Below are 27132 nucleotides of genomic sequence, written 5' to 3'. Positions count from 1 at the left end.
GCTATAGTGTGTGACCCCCTCAGTCCACCATTTCCAAAGATCAAGATCAGGAGTATTTTCAATTGCCTCCTTGCAGAGATGGAGGGTAGAAAACATACTTACAGCTGCTCTAAAACTTAGGTTTTGGTTTAGGACAAAAAAAAGAGCCTGGTCCTGGGTTAGTCTCATGTTCCTCTCTCCTGTAATAGGCTATAGTAACTTGCCTTGGGTTCATAGACAAGTGGGTGTTGAAAAAACATTGGGTTCAGTATATGATATGGCGATATTAGATAAATAAGAACTCCACTGTCCAAACAGTTCTGCAGTTCTTCAACAGGGGACTGACTTTCTCCCTGTTTGAGGGAGTGAGCAAGAGAATCAGCATATATTGATTTAAGTCAGCAAGTAGGAATTTTATTTAAATCAGTTTTAATTTTGTTTTACATTTGTCCTGGTTAGTCATTTTCTTTAAAATGGTTGATTGCTGGGTAGCAACTAAACCTAGCCTGTACACTAAATTTGGTACTTCTTTTGGCTAACAAAGAGGATACGCTATATGTATATTTATTTACGGAATTATATAACTTAACAAATGTAAACATTAAGGAGCTGAGTAAACGTAAGTGACCTTAGAAAACGGTGACTGATGCACTTCTCGTTTATTAAATGATTATTTACTTGTGATTAATGTCAAGCTTTATGTGGATGGAAGTTAAAAGGCCCAACTGTATTTAATTTTTTTTTATTAAATAGAGCTACCTTCCATGGGCTGGATACCTTAAAAAACAAAAAGTTAACCACGCCATTGTTTTGCATTTAAAAGTGATTTATCTGGGGGAAAAATGGGGATTGGTCCTGCTTTGAGCAGCGGGTTGGACTAGATGACCTCCTGAGGTCCCTTCCAACCCTGATATTCTATTCTATTCTATGAATAAACAAAGGCCTGCTCTCAGGCGATGTGCCAGACTCAAACATGGCCGCCACCAGAAACCAAAACGGCCCCCGACTAGTCAGCCAGTGACCTGCATGGCCCTAAAGAACGATGCCCGAAGCAGACATGGCGGCGCCCACTGCTCTTCCCCTCCGCGCTGCCTTTCATTTCTATGCCCTCTCGATGGTCTTCACGCCCACGGACGGTCACGTGACGTCCCTAACGTGACCAATCGAGGACCGACGTCTCTGTGGGGTCGCTCCCGTGCCCCGCCCAGCCTCGTTGTGGTGGAAGGCGCCATTGAGAGAAGCTGGGGTCGCCGCTGTCGTGGTCCCAAGGAGGTCTGCAGCGATCCCGACACAGGCCACTGCCGCCGTTGCCATGGATTACGGGGAAGGTGAGGGCGCCCCCCTTCCCCCCCGGAGCGAGGGGAGAGTCCGGCCGCCGCCTTCTCCTCAGGACCCGCCTCCGGCTCAAAATGGCAGCGTCCGCTTTGTGTCGGGCGGCGGGAACGGGCGCCCCCGGCTCCGCCTCTGTGCCTGCGAGCGGGCCCTGAGGAGCAGCCTCTGTGCAGGGGGCGGTGCGCGGCCGGAGGGGAGTGAGGGGCCCTGGGGGCGAGCCTGTGACAGGAGCAGTAGCTGCCTCGTGGCAGCCCAGCCCCAGGGCATTCACGCTGGCCCGCCCGCCCCAGCTCGCAGGCTGCGGCTCTCCCCAGGCATTCCCTTGCAATATGGTGTGACTAGACACAGCGGGCCAGTTTCAGGTGTGAGCAGCCAACCCAGTCCAAAGCGATCTGGCTGAGAAGTCACTGGTGATAATAACAAGGTTATTCGCTTTAATGAGTATAATGCGGGCTAGCTGTACACATGATCGGGATCCCAGATTAATTGTAATCAGCCAGGAAAAGGTGTTGAGTGTCTGCGTGGACATATCAATACAAACCTCTGCTCGTTTAAAAAAAAAAAAAAAGGGGGGGGGGATAAAATGTTGAGGTATTCAAAGAATAGGATGGGAATTAATGAAAGAAAAAAATAGAATGACATTACTTGGCATACTGTGCTCAATTCTTGTTACTCTGCATCACAAAGGATATAGTAGAAATAGAGCAGAGTTTGTTGTCATCCCATTTTTAGGGGCATGGAAAAAACTTCCATATGAGTAAAGATTGGGATTGTTTAGAGATGACTTGAGTAAGGGGACTTGAAAGGGATCTGAAATAATAAATAGTTCAGAAAAGACACCTTGTTCTTGTATTATGAAAAAGGGTTTTAAAAGTGAAGCCACAGATTTAAGTGATAAAAGTAATAAGTGTTAACATGATGCACAGTTAAGGCTGTGTTTTAGTCGCGAGTATTTTAGTACAAGTCATGGACAGGTCATGGGCAATAAACAAAAATTCACGGCCTGTGACCTGTTCATGACTTGAACTATAAACACCCCTGACTAACGCTTAGGTGCTTCTAGTGGGCTCCAGGGCGCTGTGCCTGCTCTGGGAATGGTGAGGGTGGCCTGGGGGGCACCGTGCCTGCTCTGGGAAAAGGGGGGGGCACACCTGCTCTGGGGGAAAGAGGGCGGCGTTGGGGCTGGCTGGGGACATGACTGAAGTGCAGATAGGGTTGTCTGGCTCACTGCCCCCCGAAATGGACTCAGCTGTTCTCTGCACCTACAAGCTCTGTGTTAGACCATGTTCATGTCGTCTAATAAACCTCCGTTTTACTGGCTGGCTGAGAGTCCTGTCTGACTGCGAAGTTGGGGGGCAGGACCCTCTGGCTTCCCCAGGACTCCGCTTGGGCGAACTTGCTGTGGGAAGCGCACAGAGGGGCAGAGGATGCTGAATGCTCCGAGGTCAGACCCAGGAAGGTGGAAGCTGTGTGAGCTTTTTGCCCTGCAGACAGTCTCTCCCAGGGAAGAGACTTCCCCAGAGTCCTGACTGGCTTCGTAGGGAGCTGTTCCAGAGCATCGCCTGGGGACTCCGTGACAACTGGTGGCAGTGGTGAGCTGCGCCTGCTCTGGGGAAAGGGGGGCAGCCTGAGGCCTCATGACTGCTAGGGGGTGGGGCGGCCTGGGGGCACAGTTGCTGCTCTGGGCTGCTGCTGCTCTGGCATCTCCTGGGGAAAGCTGCTTGGGGCTGCAGGAGCAGCAGCCCATGTGTCTGGTCCCTGGGCTGCCCCAGGTGCTCGTGCAGTTCTGGGATCAGCTGCACGGCAGTTGCAGAAGTCATGGAGGTCCCAGGTAGTCATGGAATCCCTGACCTCTGTGACAGAGTCACAGCTTTATGCATAATTAATGTGTGGAATTCATTTCTACAAGAAGTACAAGTACAAGGACAAGAGATAAGGATTCAAAAAAGGATTAGACATCAATATTCTCATTAACTATATCCACCCTTACATTAGAATTGCTTTTTTAAAAAAAAATTAGGCTTTCTAAATCCTTATGCTTCAATACATAAACAATCCACTAAAAGATTGGGATTCAGTGTGGCAGTTCCTATGATATAGTCTTTCAGCCTTTGGCTGTACGTACATATGTATTCCCAATAAATCCAAAGTTTGATTATCTTTTATAGAAGCCAGAATAACCTGTTTAAAATCTTTCATCTTGATATTAAGTTAAAATGTCCATCTTTAGTGATTTTCATTTTTTTAGTAGAAAGTGCATTGTCAGTGGAAGAAAAATGCAATTTTTAAATGGGCATTTAACATATTTATTAAAACATTCAGTAAAATCATTAACCAAATGGGATGGCTCTAAAACCTGTCTGATGAGAAGTGCTATAAAAGATCTGGATGGTATTTATTTATTTATTTATTTTTATAATGAACCCAAAATCAGTTTTCTCTCTGAATGAGGGATAGTGGCAAGTTGTATATATCATATCATTAGAATTAACTTTAAGATGTTTCTAAAATGGTTTCGCTTTGGATTAGTTAAAATAAAACAGAACACTTTTAAAAAGTACTAGGAGAAATCGGGTGTGATGCTACAGACTTGTGTATAAAATCAGATCTTAATCCTTGCCAGGTATGCTGTAGAAGGGGATGCGTGACCCATGGTTGCATCCAGATTGGGTCAATTCTACCCTACAGAGTCGTGTGGATTGAAAGTTAAATTGTAAATGTCCAGTAGATGGCAATAGAAGACACAAACGGCATATAGTACAGTATATGAGCTTTTTCCTTTTCCTCGACAATTAAGTCTGGTTTGAGCTTTTGGCAAGTTTCTTTCTGATGGAATTTTTTTAGCCAGTTCTAAGCACTTTTTAAAGGGTGACTGCTGACTACTGTAACTCTTCAAAGATCTATAGCCTGGTCTGAAATTATGAAGAGACAGTAAAAAAAACTTGGAGCGGCTTGTGGAATAAATTAACTAAAGCTATAGTAAATTAATGTAAATACATAGACTGCTCTAATTAATTTACTTTTAGTCTGGAAAGAAAATGGAACTAGATGCATACGTGTTCTAGAATGTTACCTGTTACACATATTAAATATGCACATGTCTGCATTCAGTTCCTGAATGTTTTATGTGCACATAAACCCTGATTCCACAAATTCATCCATATAGATGGATGAGGCATTGACTTGAGTGGGGCTCTGTATTCACAGAGGTGTGACTTTCTGGATTTAATTGAGGGACAGGGGTCTTAAAAAGGACATAGTCAACTTTAACACACAATTTTTGCCAGAAAACATTGGACTTACTGTTGCACAACCAAGACTTAAGATTACTCTAGACAATTCTGGTTGTAAAATGACAAGATATCAAATTTTGCCATCTGAAATGGGCAGAAGTTGGTCCAGTAAAAGATATAACCTCACCCACCTTGCCTCTCTAATATTCTGGGACCAGTACAGCTACAACAACACTGCATACAGGAATTGTCAGTCAAGAGGAGTCCCTTAGCTCAGATTTTTAAACTTAGTTTCTTTGAGGATGGCATTGAAATTGTTCACAAAAAGATTCTTCTTTTCCATTAGCTGTTTCAAATCAGTGTTAGCAAGAACTTTCTTTTTTTGTCCCTGCTTCTTTTGACTTTATTCTTCACAGTTATCTGTGCATGAAAATGATGCTGGTCCTTTTGGTTCTAAATATATTTATAGTACTCCCTAATTTTATGTTGAATGCCTTGAAAGGACAGGCCACCATTAGGGATGAGTTAGGCATTCGCGAACTCTTGAACTTTTTATTAGCTCAGCAGATTTGTGGGTGTTTGTGTTTAAAAAAAAAAACAAAACAGAAAATAATGCAATAGCAATTTCAAGCTAAAACTTAGTTTTAGGTATTTTTTCAGGTGTTATGTCTAAAAGGCTAACTTTTCTAAGGAGCTTTAAAATAAACTAATAATCTGAATGAGCTGATGTTATTCTATCTTCAGTGGTGTTCTGGAATATTGCTTTATTGCAGGGTTTTCATTTACTTTTAAAAAAAAGTTTACATATAACTTGTGCTGTCCTAGGAGCAGCTGAGGTGGTGGTTGATTTTTGCCTCAGCTTGACCCTCCCTCCTTTGACCCCTAACACACACGTGCATCAGTGTTCCCTCTAATTATTCCCACGCATTTGCAGAATGGATTTGTTATGTGCATCAGTATTGCATATGGGTGCAGATAACAAAATTCATGTGGTGGGGTGGGATTGAGGGGTTCAGAGTGTGGGGGGGCTCAAGGCTGGGGCAAAGGGTTAGGGTGCGGGGGGTGAGGGCTCTGGGGTGGGGACAGTGATGAGGGGCTCAGGGCTGGGGCAGAGGGTTGGGGTGCAGGGTTGGGTGAGGGCTCCAGCTGGGGCTGCAGGCTCTGGGGTGGGCTGGGGATGAGAGGTTTGGGGTGCAGTGGGGTTCTCCAGGAGGACAGTGTGGAGAGAGGACCCCCCCTCCAGTTCTCTCTTCCCACAGCAGCACTTGGGCTGGTGGGGAGAGGCACCTCTCCCCCAGCTGCGGCAGGTCCATGATGGGCCGAGGGAGGGGTGTCTGTGCCATGGCTGAGTTGGGGCTGGGGGTGGGGCGCCTGCCCCCCAGCCGCAAGAGGTTTGGGGCTGAGTCGGGGCCGGGGAGAGGCGCTGCGGTAGGTCTGGGGCTTGGGGAGGGGCATCTCTCCCCGCCACAGCCCCGAGCGCCTGCGCGGTGCTTAGAGGGAACTTAGCTATGCATTTTCCCCTGTTGTGGTAGGGCTGGGAACAGCCAAAGTAGTACTTATCTGGTCTTCACTCTCCCGAAATCCTCCTCCCACCCATACTAGGAATGAAAAAGTGTAAACATGAAAAGGTTCAATAAAATTTCGTTTTAATAGCTAAATTACTTCTTGATTTTAAATAAAGTAGGCAAAATGATTTGTATGTAAATAAAGAACAGCAAAGGTAGCAAGAATTAATTTTGATTTGCAAACGATATGATATGGAGGTCACTGTAACAGTCAGCATAGAACTTGATGTCATTTAAAAATCACTCATATGACAACAGGTTCTTAGTCCCAGAGCTGGATAAATTTGTGGTCCACAGAGTTAACATCTTTTTGATTTTGTAAAATGTTTTCCTTTGAAAAATTCTAAGTGGAGGGTGGACTAGCCTTTAATGGGGTTGTCATTGCCATATTCCAGGTATTTTCTACAGCCAGCAATAATTCCATTTTACCCAGAGTGAACCTAGCTGATTGTCATGCAAGCACTAGCCTTTGGCAGGCTGTAGACAAGCAAGGACACTACACAATACAATCTTGATCAAAAAGCTGAAGAACTGCATGTCATCTGCATGCTCTACCAGATCTTCTATGGATATCATCGCACAGATCTACTTTACCTGTTTCTCAAAATAAAAGAGAACTTCTATTAAATATTTTTCTTGTTCTTTTAAGAAATGGACCGTGACTATGGACATGGAGCTTATGGTGGCCCAAGATCCATGGACTCTTATCTAAATCAATCTTACGGGATGGAGAGTCATGGAGGAGGAGGTGGTGGAGGAGGAGGAGGAGGCGGTAACAGGTAAAATAATCATTCAGTTGTCTCAAGAACTTTAAAAATCCAGTTAAAATTTTAAAGTATATCTTTTTCCAGCTTAAGTGTTCCTTAAGTATGTTGTGTGATATATATAGCGTTCCATTCTCTATAAGTCTTCATGTTCAATAAAGACTGGAAAAGTTATGCTATGACATCTTGACAGTCCAAATCAGTACTTTTGTGGATAATTCTTGCAATCATAATGACATACTTATTTTTTTTTTAACTAAAACTTACAATGCTCTTTTTGTATTTAGTGACTTTCAGCAGTCTGTGGCTGATCAGTAAATTTAGACTTGTTTAATGTCTCTTAATTTAGCAGTCTGTAGCTAAAATGTTTTAATTGGTTCAGTGCTTTAGATTGAGTTAAGAATGGAATCAGCATTCCATTTCCAAGGAACATTTAGGATCTATGTTTACCCCTTCAATTCTAATGTAAACTGTGAGAATGTTCACTGGTATTATGACTTAAAGTCATGTCCAGATTATTTTATTGGCAGGTACTGATTACACCAAAATTGCGTATTCTGGGCTATTTTGTAAAATGGGTTGGTCTAAAAGTAAAATTTCTGGTGCAGTGTTGCATATTTAATACGCAAGTGTTCCTGATACTCTTTCAGGCTAAATTTACACATACAGTATATACCAACTGGTTTATTTCAGGTTTTAAAATCCTGGGCAGAGTAGCTTGCTTCTAAGAACAGTGTTTCAACTGGAACAAAATAAAACTATAAGAAAATGTAAATAACTTGTTGGTGTCCTCATTTGCACAGTTGAATCCTCGACTGGAGGTAGCAGGACTACTGTATGGTAACTGTATGTAGGCATGGCAGTGCCATTGGGCAAGGACAGGTGGGAGGATAGAGAAAATGCCATTGGGCAAGTAGGGAGAATAGAGAAAATATACTTTGCAGTTTTGTTAGACTACTAGTTGATGAATATTAGGATTTGCAAATGATAAATGTTATGATCAATTAAGATCTGTGCACAGATCCAGGAATAAAATGTACCTACCATTTAGTAATCTGTATATGATTGAGGTTGACTGGAGACTTGAACACATTAAAATGTCTATTGCCATGAAACCTTGCAATTGTGCATGGACTGTTTCTGTAAATAGTGTCATTTTGTGTGTAGTTTTGGGTCTTCTGAGACTAATGTCTTTAAAATGAAGGCATTCATGTTACCATAGACATGGGAAGCAATTGAGTTCGTTTTATTAGTTTGTATTTCTGTTAGTAAAGGGCTTCCCTTTCCCAATTTCTGTGGAATTGCCCTCTTTTAATTCTCTGGGGAGACTAATGAGCTCCCCTTCCCAACGTGGTTAGAGATGCTAATGATTCCTTGCCCCGCCTCCTCCCTACCCCAAAAAACTAAAAACAAAACAAACCCCAGTGAATAACTAAAGAGTTCTGCTACTTATCACTCTATCTTGAGAATCCCATGGACCATCTCCATGTGTAATGTGTACATATTTGTACAGATTTTCCAAATGCTGAAGTTGCTAGACTTAATGGTCTACAAGTAAAAGATGGAGGGGTATTGGTGATCATGATCTCTGTGACTGGAAAATTTTAAATTTTACAAAAAGAATGTCCAAAAATACAAATGAACTATAGATCACTAATTTTCTATTTTTTAAAGTAAAACTATGGGGGTGTAAAAATCACCTCTGTTGTATTATAAATACTAAATATACTTTTAGCTTAATTTTCAATTGGGAAAATAGGCCATTTTAAATGCTGTTTAATTGTTAAAATGTTAGGCATGACTTTGAAAAAGAAACAGTTTGACTACCCTGTGAGCTTCTGCAGGTGATTATTTTCCTGAGACTAGGGCTGGGCTCAAATAATGTTTAGTAAATACTGCTAAGAAATTAAATTGAACGAAGTTCAGACATTCTGAACTTTAGAATTGTTTGTACAGAAAATGGCTCAGATAGTGTTCTATCTGGTCACAGCTTGAATTGCCCAGCCCTAATCAAGATAAAAACAGTAACACAACCGTACAAACCAAGTATAAATTGATTTTAGTTGATAAATGTCAACTGCTAACTTGTCTTTTGAAATGTATAACACTAGTAAGCTTACTTTTTTTTTTTTCCCTCACTGTGCAACTTTTCCAGGTTTGGACCTTATGAGTCTTATGACTCCGGGTCTTCTCTGGGTGGGCGAGATCTGTACAGATCTGGCTATGGTTATAATGAACCCGAACAAAGCCGCTTCGGAGGTAGTTATGGTGGTCGATTTGACAGCTCCTACCGGAATAGCCTTGACTCTTTCGGAGGTAGAAACCAGGGCGGGTCTAGCTGGGAAGCACCTTACTCACGTTCAAAATTGAGGCCTGGGTTTATGGAGGACAGAGGAAGAGAGAGTTACTCTTCCTACAGCAGTTTTTCTTCACCCCATATGAAGCCTGCACCTGTAGGCTCTCGGGGGAGAGGAACGCCTGCTTATCCTGAAAGTGGATTTGGAAGCAGAAGCTATGATGCTTTTGGAGGACCATCAACAGGCAGAGGCCGAGGCCGAGGAGTAAGTACAGAATCTTTTCAGATTCTTTTCACTAGTCACTCTTTTAAACCCTTTCGAGACCACAGCTTTAAAACTAATGCACTGTTCATCACAGTGTACTTCTGACCAAGCAAACTGTCATAGTTGATCAGCCTGGTAATCCCTTTGAAGTTGATTTATGAAGAAGCACGGAGACCCTCTGTTTTGGAAGTAAAGAGCAATATAAGATTAGTTGATAAGGTTTTGTTAAATCTCTCCTTTTTGTTTGAAAGGTGAAGATAAAAGTACTAGGTTTGGTCTAAAAGGGGTTAAAAGGAGTTGCCTTTTTCCTTGTAAACACTAGCATATTTGCTGGTGGGAAAGTTCTTGGATAATTACAAAAGGTTAACTTGAACCTTTTTGAAGTTTTGAGTAGGTTAAAGGTGCAATGTATATGTAAAAATAAAATGTTAGGCTGTGTGTGCCATAAAACTTTCTTCTTCGTATGGGCAGGTGAAATTTTAGCTAATTCTTTATTAAACACATGCTTGACCAAACAGGAGGTCTCATTTTTAACTTAATTCTTACTCTAACTTGTATCTGGGGAAAGGGGCGGAAATGTCAAAGGTAGGTGGCAAGCAGTTATAGTGGTTTTCCTTAAATTTAAAGTATTGTTTAAAAGGATGTCATCAACTTGAAATCTAGTCATCTTAAAAGGAATTAAAATGAGTTTCATATACGACATCTACTTATCCCACTACCTCTGCCAATTTTGTTGTACTTACACATTTCCCATGTTATGTAAAAGAGCCAGGCAAATAGGAAATAGGGAAACTGGCTGCACAAAGTACAAAAGCTGAAAGATTGGAGAAACATCTCCTACATTTTTCAGTTTGTTTAATCTGAGATGTTATAACAGTAGGAAAAAATATCCAGACAGAATTGATATTTAAGTTGATGGTGTCTCTTTAACTTAATTTTATAATTCCATCTTTGATTTTTTTTCGTGCAAATAGTTCACTTACTGAACATTTTTTGCCTATACCTTAGAGGTATCTTACTTTCTTATAAAATTTGTAAACATACCATGTTTCTTTATGAAGCAGTTTTGTTATAGTAAACAATAAAGCTTGTTTGTAGCTTAAAATGTAGATGAGAATAATTTGTATTGGGTCTTCTAAATGCCTGTGTGTTTTTTGTTTTTTGTTTTTGTTAAAAAGGTTTACTTACCCAATATTCTTAAGTAATATAGCTGCCACAATCAATTTAGCACAGCAAACTTACACATAGCTGCTAGCTAACGGGTAGCTTAATTGAAAGAGAGTCTAATTTTTATATCCCTCTGTTTGTCAAACTGAAAGTGGTGGGGTTTTAAATTCAGTTGCCCTCCTTTTAGAACTGTTTCCGAGCTAAAAGTTCTGTCTAAAAATATAGTAGAGTACTTTTATCTAAACTTTTTCTTAAAAATTAATGTTATCAGTTTTACCCTTCTTAAAGGAATTATTTGAGGCTAAACAACTTTCCATGTTTAAAATGCATTGCACCTTTAATAGATGATGGAAATATTTGCTTGTAAAAATGTGGATCACCTGTGTGTACTTCACATCAAATTTAAATACATGCAGTATGAACACATGTGCTACGTACCTTTGTAGTAGTACCTTGATAATTCAGTAGATAAATTGGAATTACTTGAGAATTTGTGCATGGACTTTTATTTTTTTAAAACTGTAAATATACCTATTTAAAATACGTACTATACTCCAGCCGTGTGTGTTTAAAATATATTCACAGTTTATGAGTATATATTTTTTTCATATAGTACGTTACACTAAATGATTGTAAGGTACACTTAATTTGATTAATAAAACATTAGTTTTGTTTTCGTGACATTACAGATATTTCTGCTTATCTGATTCATCCATCCAGTCAGGTGGGCTTTCCTGTCTACCCTCTGTTAATCAAGTAAATGAGCCAATAGGAGATCAGTTTTGTGCTGTTACGCCTTGGTTCCGCCTCTTCAGATTCTCCATTGCCTCCAAAGAATTGACTGTCACAGATACAACTCCCCAGACATCTGTACATTATACAGTCTTTCAAAGACAAGACAGAAAGGAATTAAAGGACTTGTCATGTAGCCCAATTCCTTGTCCCTGTTGCTGACCTGTTCTGCTCCTTTTTACATGGATGTTTTTGCCCCTAAAAGCAATTTTTTAAAGAAGTCCTGGGTTCACTGTCTTAAATCCTCTCGACAGGATAAAGTTACTAGAGAATTTGGGTGTTCTCCAGTAGTTAGTGGTCCACACCGGACAACTTCTATGCTTTTAGGTTGCCATCAAAATAGAAAAATCTTGACGGTCATCTCTATTTCCTTGTCCCAAACCCACAAAGAAAACTTATTTTCTGGCTGTCAGCTGAGTTCTAAAGAACTTGGATGGCTTTCTCGGCAGAAAAGAGAACAGACATATCAACTAGAGAATCTAAAGAGAAGGAGCTGAGGTGTTCTGATAGGCATACTCCTAGCCTGGACTAATGGTTCTGAATAAGCAGAAACCCAGTTCATAGGTGCACATTTAATCTATTAGTGAAGCATCAACAAAGTCATTAAGCACCCAATTTTGATGTTTTATTTTAGCAATGTTTTGTTCCAGAGTGCAGATTTTTATCTGCTTAAATGTATTTATAAATATTTACATGTAGCAATTGTGTTGTTTCTGTTGACTTTATATACTAATATTTTTTCTTGATTTCACAAATTTCCAGCATATGGGAGACTTTGGAGGGATGCATAGACCTGGAATTGTTGTTGACTATCATAACAAACCCAGTTCTGCAGCAGTTGCTGCAAGAGGAATAAAGAGAAAAATTATACAGCAGCCATATAACAAACCTGGTGGGACATTTATCAAGAAACCCAAACTGACAAAACCTATTATGATGAACCAGAATAAACTACCTAGTAAGTAATTTAAATGAAAAATAATACAAATGGCATTGTTTAATTTCCTTTTTTTAGACACGGGCATTTGTGATGTTTTGCAGTTCTTCATTCTTCAGCACTGAAGTACCCTACTAGGGCTTAGTGTTGGCACAAGTCAAAACTTTATTAAGTAGGGGCTTGAAAAACTATAGATCAGATCGTCACCTTGGTGTGTAGATATTATGGGCATGTTAGAAATGCATAAGGGAAGAAGGTAAGTCCCTATCTTTTTTTTTTTCTCCAACAAATTGTTTATTTAAATACACTTTCTTGTTCTTTTATTGTGAAGATGGCTTATCAAATGAGAGCAAGTGTCATGTTGGTGTGTTAAATAAGTATTGCAGAAGACTGTCTCTAAGCAAACAGTATCACAGCAAATTTGTGATAAATTCATTATTTAAAGTAATTTCAGATCTTAGGGTCACTTAAATGCAAATATTAAACCTGGATGTCTGACATTCAGTTTGAACGTGGGCACTCTTTTTAAGTATTGAACCTTACTTTGGGTTTCTTTTCCATGCTTGGCTCTGAGGCTGTAAGAATGGGATTGTGCATACCTTTATCCTTGTTGTTTTAAAATGTATTCCCAGTATAGCAATCCTCTGTGGAAAAACTGCAGTGTGACGCATAAGTGCCTGCGCAGATGCTGAGTTCAGAAAAGATGCATGATAAATGCTTGCTGTTCCATAGTATTTTGTATTGTAGCTGTTGAGACTTGCCAAGTCCTAAAAAGTGCATTGTTATATAAACCAGAGGAATGGAAACTTGACTCCTGTCATGAATTTTTCTACTGTGTTTTAGTTCTTGTCAGTTGCCATAACTGGGTATCCTTTTTTGGGGGGGGGTTGTTAGGTTTTTAATGTTCTTGACAAGGATGAAAGCAATTTCCTTCTGCTTCCCTGTAAACCAAGTCCCACTGGTTCTTTACTACAGTGCTCTATCCCAGTGGTTCTCAAACTTTTGTACTGGGGACTCCTTTCACATAGCAAGCCTCTGAGTGCGACCCTCCTTATAAATTGAAAACACTTCTAAATATATTTAACACCATTATAAATGCTGGAGGCAAAGCAGGGTTAGGGGTGGAGGCTGACAGCTTGTGACCCCCCACGTAATAACCTCGCAACCTCCTGAGGGGTCACAACTTGCAGTTTGAGAACCCCTGCTCTATTCCTACCTCGTTAGTAACTCCTGAGCATCCCTTTTGTTCACGCCACAAGAAACTTATCTACAGTACAACTGAAAGAGTGGCAAAGGTGATGGGTGGGGAGGAAGAAGGAAGGGTTTCCCAAGGGAGTGAGGAAATAATGAGTCATTAAAAGGTAAATGGGAAGGGAAGATGTTTGTGGCTTATAAAAGAAGAAATTCATTAATGAAGGAAAAGGAGATGAGTGAAGGGAAAAAAAGAGAGAAGAGACCAGAGCAAGAAAAGACAACATGTATAGCAACTAGCTTAGTGAAACTTATTTTTATACTTGTTCATTTTTAGCAGTTCATTTCTCCAGAAATTCTGAAGTTACTGGAACGAGGTAATGACAGAAAGTTGTTAATGGAACTTGAATTAATTGTTTGCTTTTGCAGTACATAAAGATCAAAAATCTTAAGTTGTATGCCCAGCAGTCACTTTTCTTACACCAGAACTTTTAAGTCCTAATTGCATACTGTTGTTGTATCCTTGCTAATTTAGTGTTGTTGATGGATCTGCAATGTTTTCTGTAAATCCTGTTTTCAAACTACACCTGCAAAATAAGTTTAAAAATCGCCTTATAAACTTGTGAAGTAAAGTTAATATGCAGATTTTGGAGAAACTTCCACATGCAAGCCATTGTCTAATATATTGACCTTGTAATAATACTTGTAATAATACTGTGAATTGCACAGCTCTAGATGGACAACTCGGAATTACAGATATTTGTCCCCTTGCCTTTCACTTCAGGAGTGCTGTAAAACTTTTCATTGACTAATTGCAGGGGGTGCTGAGGAAATATTCCTATACACATTACATAGGAAACAGTGTTGCTTGACTTGTCCAAAGTTGGTGTGACAGAACAGGTCTGTAAAATACACATCCAGGTACTTCAAAGCTGTGCTGTACATCTTAAAGATCTCCTAATTTGTCTTTGGAGCTGCGTAGCCCAGTTGTGCTAAGCTGGCATTTGTGGAGGTGACTCGATTCTAGAAATTTATATTCGTGTTCCCGGGTAAGTGGCACTGTAAGAATGATAAAGCATTTTTTTTTAAAACATACAAAAATAAGTAAGTCTAGTGTCTTGAGAGATACTATATTGACTGAACTAGAAAAGTGAAGTGCACTATTTCAAGAACAGATACAACAGCAACATTGAAAGCTTACACATGCATGCACAAACACTGGCCCTGCCATGGTACTTTGACCTTGAAGAACTTTTATCTTGATGTTGGATAGGCATTCATTCTCTCTGATCATTCAATTTGTGATCTCCTTTTCGGATCACTAAAAAGTAACAATTGTAATGTGAAGAATTATTAAGCTGGAACTAGAGATCCCCAAACTTACTTTACATAGGCCACATCCATCAGGTAACTGGATAGGTTAATAATGACAGTCAAGCAATTGACCCTAAGTTATGACCTGTTGATTAACAATATTCTAAGACATCCATTTCCCTTAATTAATGTTCTTTTATGCCATATTCAGATTTTCAGGGATATGCGCCATATTCAAAATGTTGCTATTCCTTTTGTAGGGAAAAGTGTGTTCTTGTCACAAATCCCTATGGGTCTTTCTCCAGCTGAACTGTTTCCAGGGCACATTTTAAGAAAGTCTTTACTTTCCCTGTATTAGTCATATCCTCAGAATTCAATCTTCCATGTTTAATTTAAGTGTTTTTGGTGTAATTTATCCAGTTGGGGGTGCGGGTAGGGGAACCTTTCCTCATGACTACAATGGAAAAGTCGTAGTTGCTGCAAATTGAAACTTACTGCATCAAGCACCAGATACTGTATTTGGTTAATCTCATTTATAAATGTCAGAATGTATTTTAAATTTTAAAATTTCCCCCATTGTAGCTTGCTACCTCTTTCCTTCCAGGTGTTCAAATAGGTTACTGGGCCCACATTTCCTTGTGTCTGCTTGTATTTTTTTCCATTTATTCAGGTTAAAGATGTGATCCCTGTGGTCATATCTGCATAATAAATCTTCTGTCAGTGGTGCTGGCAACAGGATTGCAAAAATAAAGTTGAGTGGCCCTAACCATTTTTACTCTGCTGCTGGCATCTTTACAGAAGTTCAAGAGAGCAGAGATTCTACTAATTTGAAAGGGATTGAAATGAGAGGCAGTCAGGAGATGGAGTTATGAAAAAAACCACTGTCATACAAAAATAGGTCTGGAGTATATCTGCCTCAGTCTTTTCCTCCAGAGCCCTGCACAGTTACTCTTCTTCCCACCCCCCTTATAAAGAGGCAGATTTAATTTTTGATTAAATTAATTAATTAAAATTATCTAATACACAAGTTAAGGAAAGAGTTTCTATACATCTGGGTATAATGCTTACATTATCTGAAAATACGAAGTTTGGTTTAAAAGCCATAAAATACATATAGTACATAATCTAGAGTATCCCAAATTAAGGTTAATGCATTTAATGGTACAGTTAAAATACTGGCATCCAAATATTCGGGTACATCACTCATAAAAAGTTATACTAAGAGTAGCTTGTGGGAAACAAATGTAGCAATGAGTGTAGATTGTCCCTCAATAATTTAGGATAGGTTGTCCTTCAGTAAATACAATCCGTCAGAGAAGTATTTCAGTTACTTTCCTGACTTCACTACTCAGCGGCACTCCAGCTCATCTTTCCTGATGTTGCTTATATCTGGTGAGATGTTCTAAATAGATGTCCCTTGACCACCCGATGGTGTCCGACACTGTAAGTTGCCACATCATCCGAGCATAGCGCTGATCGATTCCAGATTCTCGCAGCACTTGCTCGTTACTGGGTCCCATGCATCCAGACTTCCAGTGATCAGAGCTGTATTTGAACTACGTATCCCTAGCTCTCAAGGCGTCTGCCAGAGGGGCATATTTCTCTACTTTTTGAGCTCAGGCGTCGCAGAAGGCCGGGGTCCTGTTCTCAAAGGGAACTGTGATGTCCACCATGACAGTCGTCTTATGTTCCTCTTTAGTGGTGGTGGTGGTGATGATGTTCGGTCGCAGTTGACTGTTCATTCCAGGGATAGTGGAGTTCATGCCAACCTTTCCCATGGGTGGCAGGATGACTTTGACTAGGCGATCTTGGATGACGTGGCACAGCTGATAGGCTCTGGAATGGGTCTAGCAGCTACAGAAGTCGTGGGATAGCGTCTCATTGGCATAGCTGCACTTTTTGCATTGCTTGTTTTGATTCCTATGGCGGACAGTTCTGTTCAGCGGGACACAGTTGAGCCGGGCCCTGTGAATTAATCTCCAGTCAGCAAATGGGGTGAAACTGCCCCTAGGGAGGAAGTGGTTGCTGGTGTCCCACTTGCATGTCACCTCAAAGGCCTTCCGTCTCAGGTTTTTCCACATACTGCCAATGGTTGGCATCCTTCAGGGTCGTCTCCAGCATAGTTCTAGCTCTTCCAGCTCCTGATGTTCCTCAAACCATGTTCAGTGGTAGCTGACTCTTTTCTCCAGCTGTCGCATAACATTGTGGGCACAAGTCCAAAGTGAAGCAAAGTCTCCCCCCATCTCGTCCAAATTTGCCTTCCAGGGAGCTGGGTGGTGACATATTGGTTGGAGTGGGGCCTGGCGATTCGTTTCCTGATGACATCATGCATAGCACTCTCCACAATGTTTCTCGTGTGTCTGTGCATGTTAGAAGGTGGAATGCATGAGTAATCATTGCAACATCACACAGATCACCTATTCGAGGGATGTTGGTGCCACCCTGCTTGTGCGGGATGTACATCAGTTCATTACTGGCCGTCTCGGGAAGAAACATCCACTTCTTCACTCACTGCCTTATAGTGGTGTTCATCTTGTTGAGAGGTACCTTCGCCTTGGCAGATCCCCTCAGGATAAAGCCATGTCCAGAACATGTCTTATTTTCCCCCTGATCTTTGTAGACTAGTAGCATATTGAAATGGCTTAATGCACTTCCTAAAGTACTGGAGGACAGTGCTTCTCAGAATGGAGTTTGAGGGCTTGTCTACATTGTGTGGCAATGTGCGCTCTGGGGGTATGAATTCTGAAGCACACCAATGTGCTGCACACTAACTGCCCAATGTGGAGCCTATTGGTGCTCATTGGTGCTTTGTGCACAGACTTTTAATATGCACCAGCAGGGTCTATATGGGCCAGTTAGTGCGTATCATGGTGTGCTTTAGAATTCGTACACCCATAGCACACACTGCTGCATGTTGAAGATAGGCCCTTAGTCTGCCTGCCCTAAGGTTATGGGGAGGGTGGGAAATACCATTTAATTTTCTGTGTGGCAAAATACAAATCATTGGGACATAATCTGGAGAGTGCTCTTAGCAGGAATTGTGAAGTTTTGAAATTAAAAGGTGTGTAACAACGTAATTGAAAATAATTTACACAGTATGGAGGTTTACTTCAAAATGGTACTTTGCAATTTTCATGACTTTCTTTCCAGTATTGTGGAAACTGTCTGTTTGGGGTAAAGATAGAAAAATATTGATGCCTATAAGATGCTCTGTAATGGTCTTTCCATTAAACTGTAACACACCTTTTTGTTTGTGTGGTTACTCTGCTTACAAGACCAACTGAAAGCTGCAGAACAGTTTCTGAGACTTTCACTCAGTAATTGTAAAAAAAAAAATGCAAATCATTAACTTTAAATAGTAAATTGTGAAGAATGGACTGCTAGTTCACCTATTTTGCAGGTGTGCTTTTCCAATGAAGTCTGTATGAAACATTGCAAATCTATAGATCCATCAATAATGTCACTTTAGCAAATGCATGTGAAAATTTATGCAGCTTTTAAAATGAATGCAATGTCATGCAGGAAAGTGGGAGACACAAGTCCATATCTGGACTCAGGCTTCCATTCCCCTGGTCTGGTAGAGGCTGGGCATTTTAAAGGTATCTACTGATCTTGAGGGTAAGCAGCTCAGGCCATTTCACTCCACAAAAGTCCATACCAGATGATTTATGCAGCAGTTAAAGAAGGAATCCTTTGCTCATTTTCTGGGTTGAAGGTAAGGTGCTGCATTGAAAATTTTAACTCTGGAGGGCTTTATTGGGAAATGTTTAAAAAAAAAAATATGATGTGCAGGGAGGATACTGTCTTTCCCGCAGGAGCAGAGTAGTATTCAGGCCCTACATGAAGGGTGAAGAGTCTATTCCACAAAATAAAATACAAAAAGTCTTTGGAGTCCAATAGGGAAGCACAGCTCTTCTAAAGTAATTATGAATGTTTTGAACACAATACTACTTCTGGTCCCAGCTAGCTTTTTAAATTCTCTTCACTGAGATGAGTTTGTCATGGGAGTGTGTACACATTTTCTGCTATTGTTTGGCTGGACACACGTTTCAGGGGAAATGACCTTTCTTTAAAGTTGACCTGCAGAAAGAAAATCAAATTATACCACCTTACTTCTTGTGAACGGTGGTCTGAATTTTTTTTAACACATGTTCATAGAATTCTAGAGCAGAAATATAGAACTATTGTGATTAATAAAAGACTGAAAACTGAGCAGTTAAGAAAGGAAGGGATTTTTAGTCAGACATTTTAAAACTTAGTTACTTGTAAACGTATTCTTACTCAAATGCTTGAGAAACACTTGACAGAATTTCTTTAAGATTCTACTATCCCTGCTAAGAAAATTGATTCTCCACTACTCTAGTCCTCTAGCAAAAACCAGGAAACTCTATTATTTATCTTGAATGTAGAAGCCAGAAGTGTGTGTAGGAGGATTTCAAATTTGATATTCACTGCCCATACATCATAAATCAAAAAGAAACATTAACAATTGTCTTTTTTCATTGTAGATCATCTTTGTATTCGTTTCCGTTGTATAAGCTTTCTTCACAACAAAAAGGGTGGCTAGAGACTGATTTCATTTTAATAAATTATGTTTTATGCAACTGCAGATATTGCAATGAAACACTAAAATTGTGGGGTGTTTGGATAATTGCGATTTTTCCAGTGTCCCTCCTGGTCACTTACTTGGAAATGCCTTTAGTATCTAGGCAAAATGGGGTTGGGTTGGCTTTAACTCTGAATTTCCTCACTTTTGAGAGTTTAATTCAGGCCCTTAGCCACTAAACTTGCATTGAAATATTAATGTTTACTGATATTTTTTTTTAAATTAAAAATACCCAAAACTTACAGATGCCATTGAAACACTATGACTTGAATTTATTTCACATTTTGGGACTAGAAAAGATGGTTGTGAAAGTAGGGGAAGTCAAGCATTACACTTTGTACACTCTGGATTTTGGAGATATAAAGTGTTTAACCCAATTCACTATGTGTTAAGGTACAAAACCAGAGGTCAAAAGTGAAGAGGAGGAAAAACGCCGAATTGAGGCAAGAAGAGAGAAACAGAGGCGTAGAAGGGAGAAAAACAGTGAAAAATATGGTGATGGATACAGGTTTGTGCTGTTGTTGTTTTCTGTTTAACATCTATCATCATTCCCTAGCACCTTTTGCTGGTACCAGTACTCTCTATAGAGGAATACATCAAAGGGTCCTAGGTATACAACAGTGTTTTTAAAAAAAAGTTTGTCTTGGAGGAGAGGAGATTGCTCAACTAGAGTACTTGAAACATTTTGAGATATAGTAGCATTAATATTTCTGAAAATATATTAGTGCACACCACTAAGCTCATGAGATGTTCAAATAATCATCTCTTACAGTGGTACCATCTTCCAGTACTATGCCATATGTTTATAGTACAATTAGATGAATCTACATGCTGAAAGGATATTCCTGCTATCCTTCCTAAGCTCCTCAGGATAGGAATTGATCTTATTCTGTGTTTCATGTGTCTCCATTTTAAGCATTACAAATTATGTGGGAGACCTGATTTTCACACAAAAAGGCAATACTTTTGTAAATAAGAGGAATATTCAATTTCAAGTATATTCCACTAAACTGTGCCCCAGGAAAATGGTTTCATTAAGATTATACCGTGATCTCAAACTCTCCAGAGTGCAAGGGGAATTTTGATGTAAGACTTCAACTTTGTAGTAAAAATAAATTGAGATCTCCCTGATGTGATCTCATCCTAAAGTGGGTTTTTTGTTTTTGGTTTTTTTTTTGGTAGTCTTGTGATTATATAGGTTTCAGAGTAGCAGCCGTGTTAGTCTGTATTCGCAAAAAGAAAAGGAGTACTTGTGGCACCTTAGAGACTAACAAATTTATTAGAGCATAAGCTTTCGTGAGCTACAGCTCACTTCATCGGATGCATCCGATGAAGTGAGCTGTAGCTCACGAAAGCTTATGCTCTAATAAATTTGTTAGTCTCTAAGGTGCCACAAGTACTCCTTTTCTTTTTGTGATTATATAGGATTACGTATTATATGGGTGGAGGGAAAGAAGAGCTCTCGAGTTACATCTGTTCCTCAAACAGTCTCCATTTTTTTGATCCTCTTTCCTGTTCCTGCTGTTTGTACCTTTCCCCACCAATATGAGATTGACAAACTTTACAGATTCACTATTGCTAAACACTAAATGTTTTTGAATATCAGCAATAAAATTAACCAAGCTGTTTCATTCTGCAGTTAACAAAATGTTGAGTAACAGTTCAGTACATGCCTATTTGAAAATTCAAATAGACATCACTAGCTGGGTGTGTATTTGGCTCACTTTTGGCCCTTACCTTCAGAACCATAGCACTGCAAATTTAGCTTTCTTTTGTGTAAATGTCATTTAATAAAAATTATAGAAAAAGTTGGCTTAATGTTCTACACTTATTAGGGAAAGCTTTCCTACTTGCCACAGGTGACTGGATTTAACATGTCCCCACATAAGCCATGTAGGTAATTCTTGAAAAACACTGACTTAAAAAAATAAACAGAAACTTATTGAAGGGTAACACCTTTAACATACGTGTTTCTCCTGCTAGAATGGCATTCACTTGCTCATTTTGTAAATTTCGAACCTTTGAAGAGAAAGACATTGAAGCTCATTTGGAAAGTGCTGCTCACCAGGAAACATTGGATCATATTCAGAAGCAAACCAAATTTGACAAAGTAGTGATGGAATTTCTGCACGTAAGTCATTATGTTCATAGAATCATAGAAATGTAGGGCTGGAAGGAACCCCAAGAGATCATCTAGTACAGCCTCATGTGCTGAGGCATGACCAGGTAAACCCAGACCATCATTGACAGATGTTAGTCCAACCTGTTCTTGAAAGCCTCCAGTGAGTCTTCTACAACCTAAGGCTATTCCAGAATTTAACTACCCTTACAGTTAGAACATTTTTCTTAACATCTGACCTAAATCTCTCTGCTTGCTCTTCTTGTCCTGTCTTCAGTGGACATGGAGAACAATTAATTATGGTCCTCTTTATAGGTGCACTGATGGTGGCGTGTAGAGTTCAGTCATGGCATGCAAAGCTAGCACCAGTATAAATACAGTGTATACAGTGAGGCATGGCTTAAGTAGAATAGATTAAGTGCCCTGAACCCCTAGGGTATATATCCTACATGGCTCGCTACATGCTGAAGCCGTGCCTCCCATGTCTGCACTGCAGTTTTTAGTAGTGTAGTGCCCAGCTGCCTCCCCACTGCCAAAGCCTTTTCCCATGGTGGAGGAGAGGAGGCAGTGGGGAAAGGCTCTGGCAGGGGCGGGGGAAGGAGCAGAGAAAGGCTCTGATGGTGTGGGGGAAGGGAGCAGGGGAGGCAGTGGGGAAAGGCTCTGGTGGTGGGAGTGGGAGGGAGCAGGAGAGATAGTGGGGAAAAGGCTCTGGTGGCTGGAGAGGAGAGGGGAGGTAGGGAAAGACAGGTGGTGGGAGGGGAAGGGAGCGGGGTGGTAGTGGGGAAAGGCTCTGGTGGTGGCAGGGGGAGGGAAAAAGGAAGGTAGTGAGGAAAGGAGGAGGCAGCAGGGAAAGGCTTTGTTGGTGGGTTGGGGAGGGCTGCTGGAGCCTTTCCTTGCTGTGTATATCTGTAAACCTGCCTTTCACTGTCGCATGTAGCTACATATGTAGTGCCTATACTTTACGTATTGTTGTAAGTGTAGACATAAGCTATAACCAGCCCTTAAAATATTTGAAGTCTGTTTTCAGATCCCCCATATTTTTCTTTTTTCAAGACTAAATGTGCCCAGGTTTTTTTTAACCTTTCTCCATAGGTCAGGCTTTCTAAACCTTTTATCGCATTTCCTTAATTTGCTTATGAGAATGTCAAGTGGGACTGTTTCAGAAGCCTTACTAAAATCGGATACATCTCATCTAGTCCTCCCCTCTACCCACTAGGACAGTAACCCTGACAGTAACCTATGTTGGCTTGACTGGATTTGTCCTTGACAAATCCATATTGGTTATTCTATATAACCCTATTGTTGTGTAGGTTTTACATATTAATTGTTCAATAACTTGTTCCAGTATCTTTCCAGGTATCAAAGTTAGGCTGACTGGTCTATAATTCGTTGGGTCATCTGTTCCCCATTTTGAAGATAGGTACTATATTTGTCCTTCTCCAGTGCTGTGGGACGTCACCTGTCTTCCATGATTTCTTGCAGATAATTGTTAATGGTTCTGAGATTGCTTCAGCTAGTTCCTTAAAGACCTGTGGATGAATTTTGTCAGGCCTTGCCAACTTGAATATATCTAAACTATCTTGATTTGTAGGTCACTTGCATATTGGAGTTTAAATTAAATTGTACCATTTATCGTCTTCAAAACATGTACTTGATTTTTCATTAGATCATTTCACTTAGGAAGAGGGTTGTTCACAGTAAACGCTACTGAAAGGCAAGTTCAGAATTTTTGAAAAGTAGCATTGCTTCACAGCTAGGTAACAAAATAAGCCGTTATTGAAGTTAATAGCTTTGAATGTCTTTGTTAGTCATTATGCCAGAAAATTCCCTTGGAACTAATAATAGTCGATACAAACAAATCTAATAATCAAGAATAGAAAGAGCTGGGTAACTTTCAAAATTTAGAATGTTTCTGATTTGGGGTGTTATGTAGGTGGAGAAATACGTCAGTCATTTAAAATTGATGTTCTGTTTCCTGCATTCAAGGAGTGTATGGTGAATAAATTCAAGAAGACAGCTATGCGCAAGCAGCAGACCAACAACCAAACTGAAAATGTCCAAGTTGTTGAAAAAGATGTAATGGAAGGCAAGTAACAGACTCCATGTGAAAGTGCATGTTTTGGGAATATCCATGTCTTTTTTTTTTTCTTTTCATTTCATTTCATTTTATTCTCATTTGAACAATCTGATCTGATGTTTGGATTAAAATCAGTTCCAGTGCACTTTATAAAATCTGTTGGACTCTTCAGACTCTCTTTAAAGCTGTTTACTCCAAAGGCAAGTCTCCTCCTTTTAGTTCTACAATTCTGGTCTCCAGTGCATCTGTAGTGTTAAAGGTCTCAAAACTTTCCAAAAATAGGTTTTACTACTAAGATTTTGAGTCGGATTACATATCACTTTTTCCACACCCTTCCTATTTTGGGATGAGATTCTGTTCTGGGCCTTTAAGAAGTGCAGCACTAAACTCGCAACTCGGGGCGGTGGTGGGGCTAAAATGACTTTTAAGCCACTGTTGTAGCCATTCTGGGGCTGTCCTAGGGGCTGGAGAAGCTCTTGGTGTAACTTAACCCTAGAGACTTTTCTGAATGACAGTATCCTCCCTGCCTTATGAGCTGCAGAACTGTGTAAGCATCCCTGCCCCAACACCCCTCTCTGTCCAGGTGGAGCTTCTGTGCTAGGGTCTTACAAGTGGTTTTCAGGAGGCAGTATTGTGGCTGTTTTCCAGAGTGTGTGCACTAAGAAGAATCCTCTCTCATTCTACTCTGACCCTTTTATAGAGCATATAGTGGCCAGGATCTTATCCTTGATCTTGGTCTTGTGTTAATTAGCATAGCACTTATTAGATAAGACATCCACTGGATCAAAGATTCACACGCTTCATGTGTAAAGCAAGCCCTTAGACCTTTAGTCCAGTGGATGTCATATCCGCTAAATGCGGTGTAAAATACAGTGTACTATAAAACATGTTAAATAGTTAAATTAAACTATTTACAGCAGTTCTAAAAAGTACTCCCCTTAAATTCGTGTGTGTGTGTGTGTGTGAAAACCTTTTCATGTTAGCTTGTTAACAGAAAACCTTGAATGCAAATATTGTAAGTTTTTAAGTAGAATTTGAGTCCTGCAACTTTTCCTGTCCGGGGGGAAAAAAATTCATATGTCCTTAAGTAGGGCAGAGTGGCAATTCATACTACTACAATAGGATCAGTCCTATAGAAAATACTTGGGGTTTTTTTTGTATTTTGTTTTTACTTTAAAAATATCTAAGTACCCTAAATAAAATTAGGTTCTTCTTTGCTGGTCCGTATGTGTATTCCACACATGGGTACCAATGCATGCCGTGTGCCCGAGTCTGGAAATCCTTAGTAAGCAGTGTCTGGTGGCCTTCACGTGTGCAGTTGCTGTCCTTGTGCTGCAGACTGAGGGCATAAGAGGCAGTGCAGACTGACACTTGTCCCGTTCCTTCTTACTACTACATGGCCTGACTCAGAATCCTCTGGGTCCACAGTTTTCCCCAGCTTCTTTCTCATCAGCCTGTAAATATATATTGTAAATAGTTTTAATATTTAGCATAGTTAAAGTTTTGTGATAATATAGTTAGTTTGGCTTAGTTTTTCCCATTGTGGGGAGTCCCTCCCTGTGGACTGCGACTAGGCCTGGTGTCCCAGGATTCAAGAATTGCATATCTTGGTCTCGCTCTTTCTCCATGAGCAGTTAGCACCAGTGCTGCCACTACTGTCTGGGTAAGATGCATATCTCAGCAAAGTGCAGTATTTACAATTTGTTTCCCCCATGAATATGTGAAGTTCATGATGTTCAGCTTGGGAAGCACCTTATGGAGAAAGCCATGAGATCTCACTTGGATTCAGGCAAGGGAGACTCCCCTGTACGTTGACCTTAACCGACGAGCAGTAACTCTCTAAGGATGAGCTTGAGAGTGGAGCCTAGAGCTGCTAAGCCCAAGGTATTGTCACCATGGCTTTTCACAGGAAGGACGCACTCATTGATACAAGGACAGATCCCCATCCAGGTCTACTCCTAAAAGGAGAGACCCCTCTCTGACTCTGTCAAGGTCAGGTGAGCCTTCGCTTGCAATTCTGAAGGCTCAGGACCACTTAAGGCCCCCGGGCAGGTGGTTTTTAGTGAGAGCAATGTGATTGAATATGCTTTATTATTTTTGAAAATCTTGGTTTAACACTTTGTGATACAGCGGGCATTCAGGGTGGGGTGCGGGGTCTGGGAGGGAGTTAGGGTGTGGGAGGGCGCTCAGGGTGGGGCTGTGGGAGGAGGCTCAGGGCTGGGGCAGGCAGGAGGTGCAGAACACTTACTTGGGGCAGCCCCTGTTTGGTGCAGGGGATGTGCAGGTGGCTCTGCGCAGCGCAGCACCACCCCCATGTCCACGATACTGGGAGCTGCCCCCCCCAGCAGGCAGGGCCACCCAGAACGCATGGGCTTCAGGGCCCTGGGCTAAGGGGGCCCTTGCCTGCAGCTCTAAAGCCCCTTTCGGAATGCGGCCCTGCGAACACGGGCCGGAGGACTCAGGAGGAGCAGGGGCAGCCGCGCAGCCAGTGGCTGGAGAGAAGTGGCGCTTTCCCATTCAAAGCACCGCTTCTCTCCCGCCAGTTTTGAAGGGGAAAGTGCCGCTTCTTTCCGGCCGCTGGCTGCATGGCTGCCCCTGCTCCTCCACGGGCTGGAGGACTCAGGGCTGCCCCCGCCCCCCCCTTTTTTTCTCTCCAGGGCGGCGCTCCTCCTGCTGCGCCCCCCGATTGATCGTCTTGTGCACCCCACTTTGGAGACAACTGATATAGACAATAGAGCCTCATAATTGTGGTAATGTCTTGTTTTCTTTGCTAGGCGTTACTGCTGATGACCACATGATGAAAGTTGAGACTGTTCACTGCAGTGCTTGCAGTGTGTATGTTCCCGCACTACACAGTTCTGTTCAACAGCACTTAAAATCTCCTGATCACACAAAGGGAAAACAAGTAAGATTTAGTATTTTATAAATGTTTGTAATTACTTGTTCTGTGAATTGCTGAAGGTACAGTCTAATCTGAACAGAAAATAGAATGCAGGTTTCCTTTTTAACTTTAGAATCCTATGTTTTGATATTGGGCATCTAATGAGGAGCAATAAATTCAGCCCTCTTATCAAGTAGACGGCTTATGTTGTGATCTGTTGCTATTGGGTTTTATAGTTTTCTTGTGATTCAGTGTAAGATTTAGGTTTATGTTACTAAATGGAACAGTCATTTTAAGTTGTGATTTGATGAGAGATTTATATTCTGACTAATGAATATACACTCTGATATGCTAGTTTTCTAGTAAAAGTAATGGTTTACGAAGGTTCAACTTTCCAGTAACAGTGTATACATTAATAATGTGCTTTATGGCTGCCAATAAGGATCAAAAGAAAATCAGTGGTGACATACTTGTCTGTCAAATTCCTCGCTCTATTAGAAATTGAATCTAGTAAGAAAACTTACTGCATTAAATATTAATTAGTACTAAATACTGTTCTTGGTTGAATGCATGAGATAACTAAAAGAAATTGCTGGAACAATAGTTATTTAAGT

The 27132-nt window shown here is 40.7% G+C and overlaps 1 protein-coding gene across 2 annotated transcripts in view; it reads left to right on the top strand.

Annotated features, from left to right (window-relative positions):
* The first annotated feature begins 1113 nt into the window (after positions 1-1113).
* Positions 1114-27132, top strand: part of ZNF326 (zinc finger protein 326) — a 37189-nt gene continuing 11170 nt past the window's right edge. Inside the window, exons 1-8 of one of the 2 annotated variants that reach the window (XM_038413116.2) lie at positions 1114-1307; positions 6759-6888; positions 9029-9434; positions 12156-12351; positions 19835-19949; positions 21425-21572; positions 23547-23646; positions 26412-26542. In XM_038413116.2, coding sequence (XP_038269044.1) covers positions 1292-1307; positions 6759-6888; positions 9029-9434; positions 12156-12351; positions 19835-19949; positions 21425-21572; positions 23547-23646; positions 26412-26542 — 1242 coding nt within the window. In that variant the 5' untranslated portion in view covers positions 1114-1291. The remainder of the gene's footprint in view (positions 1308-6758; positions 6889-9028; positions 9435-12155; positions 12352-19834; positions 19950-21424; positions 21573-23546; positions 23647-26411; positions 26543-27132) is intronic. The other variant, XM_038413117.2, reaches the window with a different exon arrangement.

Source organism: Dermochelys coriacea, chromosome 8, assembly GCF_009764565.3.
Source record: "Dermochelys coriacea isolate rDerCor1 chromosome 8, rDerCor1.pri.v4, whole genome shotgun sequence".
NCBI lineage: Eukaryota > Metazoa > Chordata > Testudines > Dermochelyidae > Dermochelys > Dermochelys coriacea.
The sequence above is the reverse complement of the archived record's forward strand: the minus strand, read 5'-3'. Positions and strand labels throughout refer to the sequence as shown.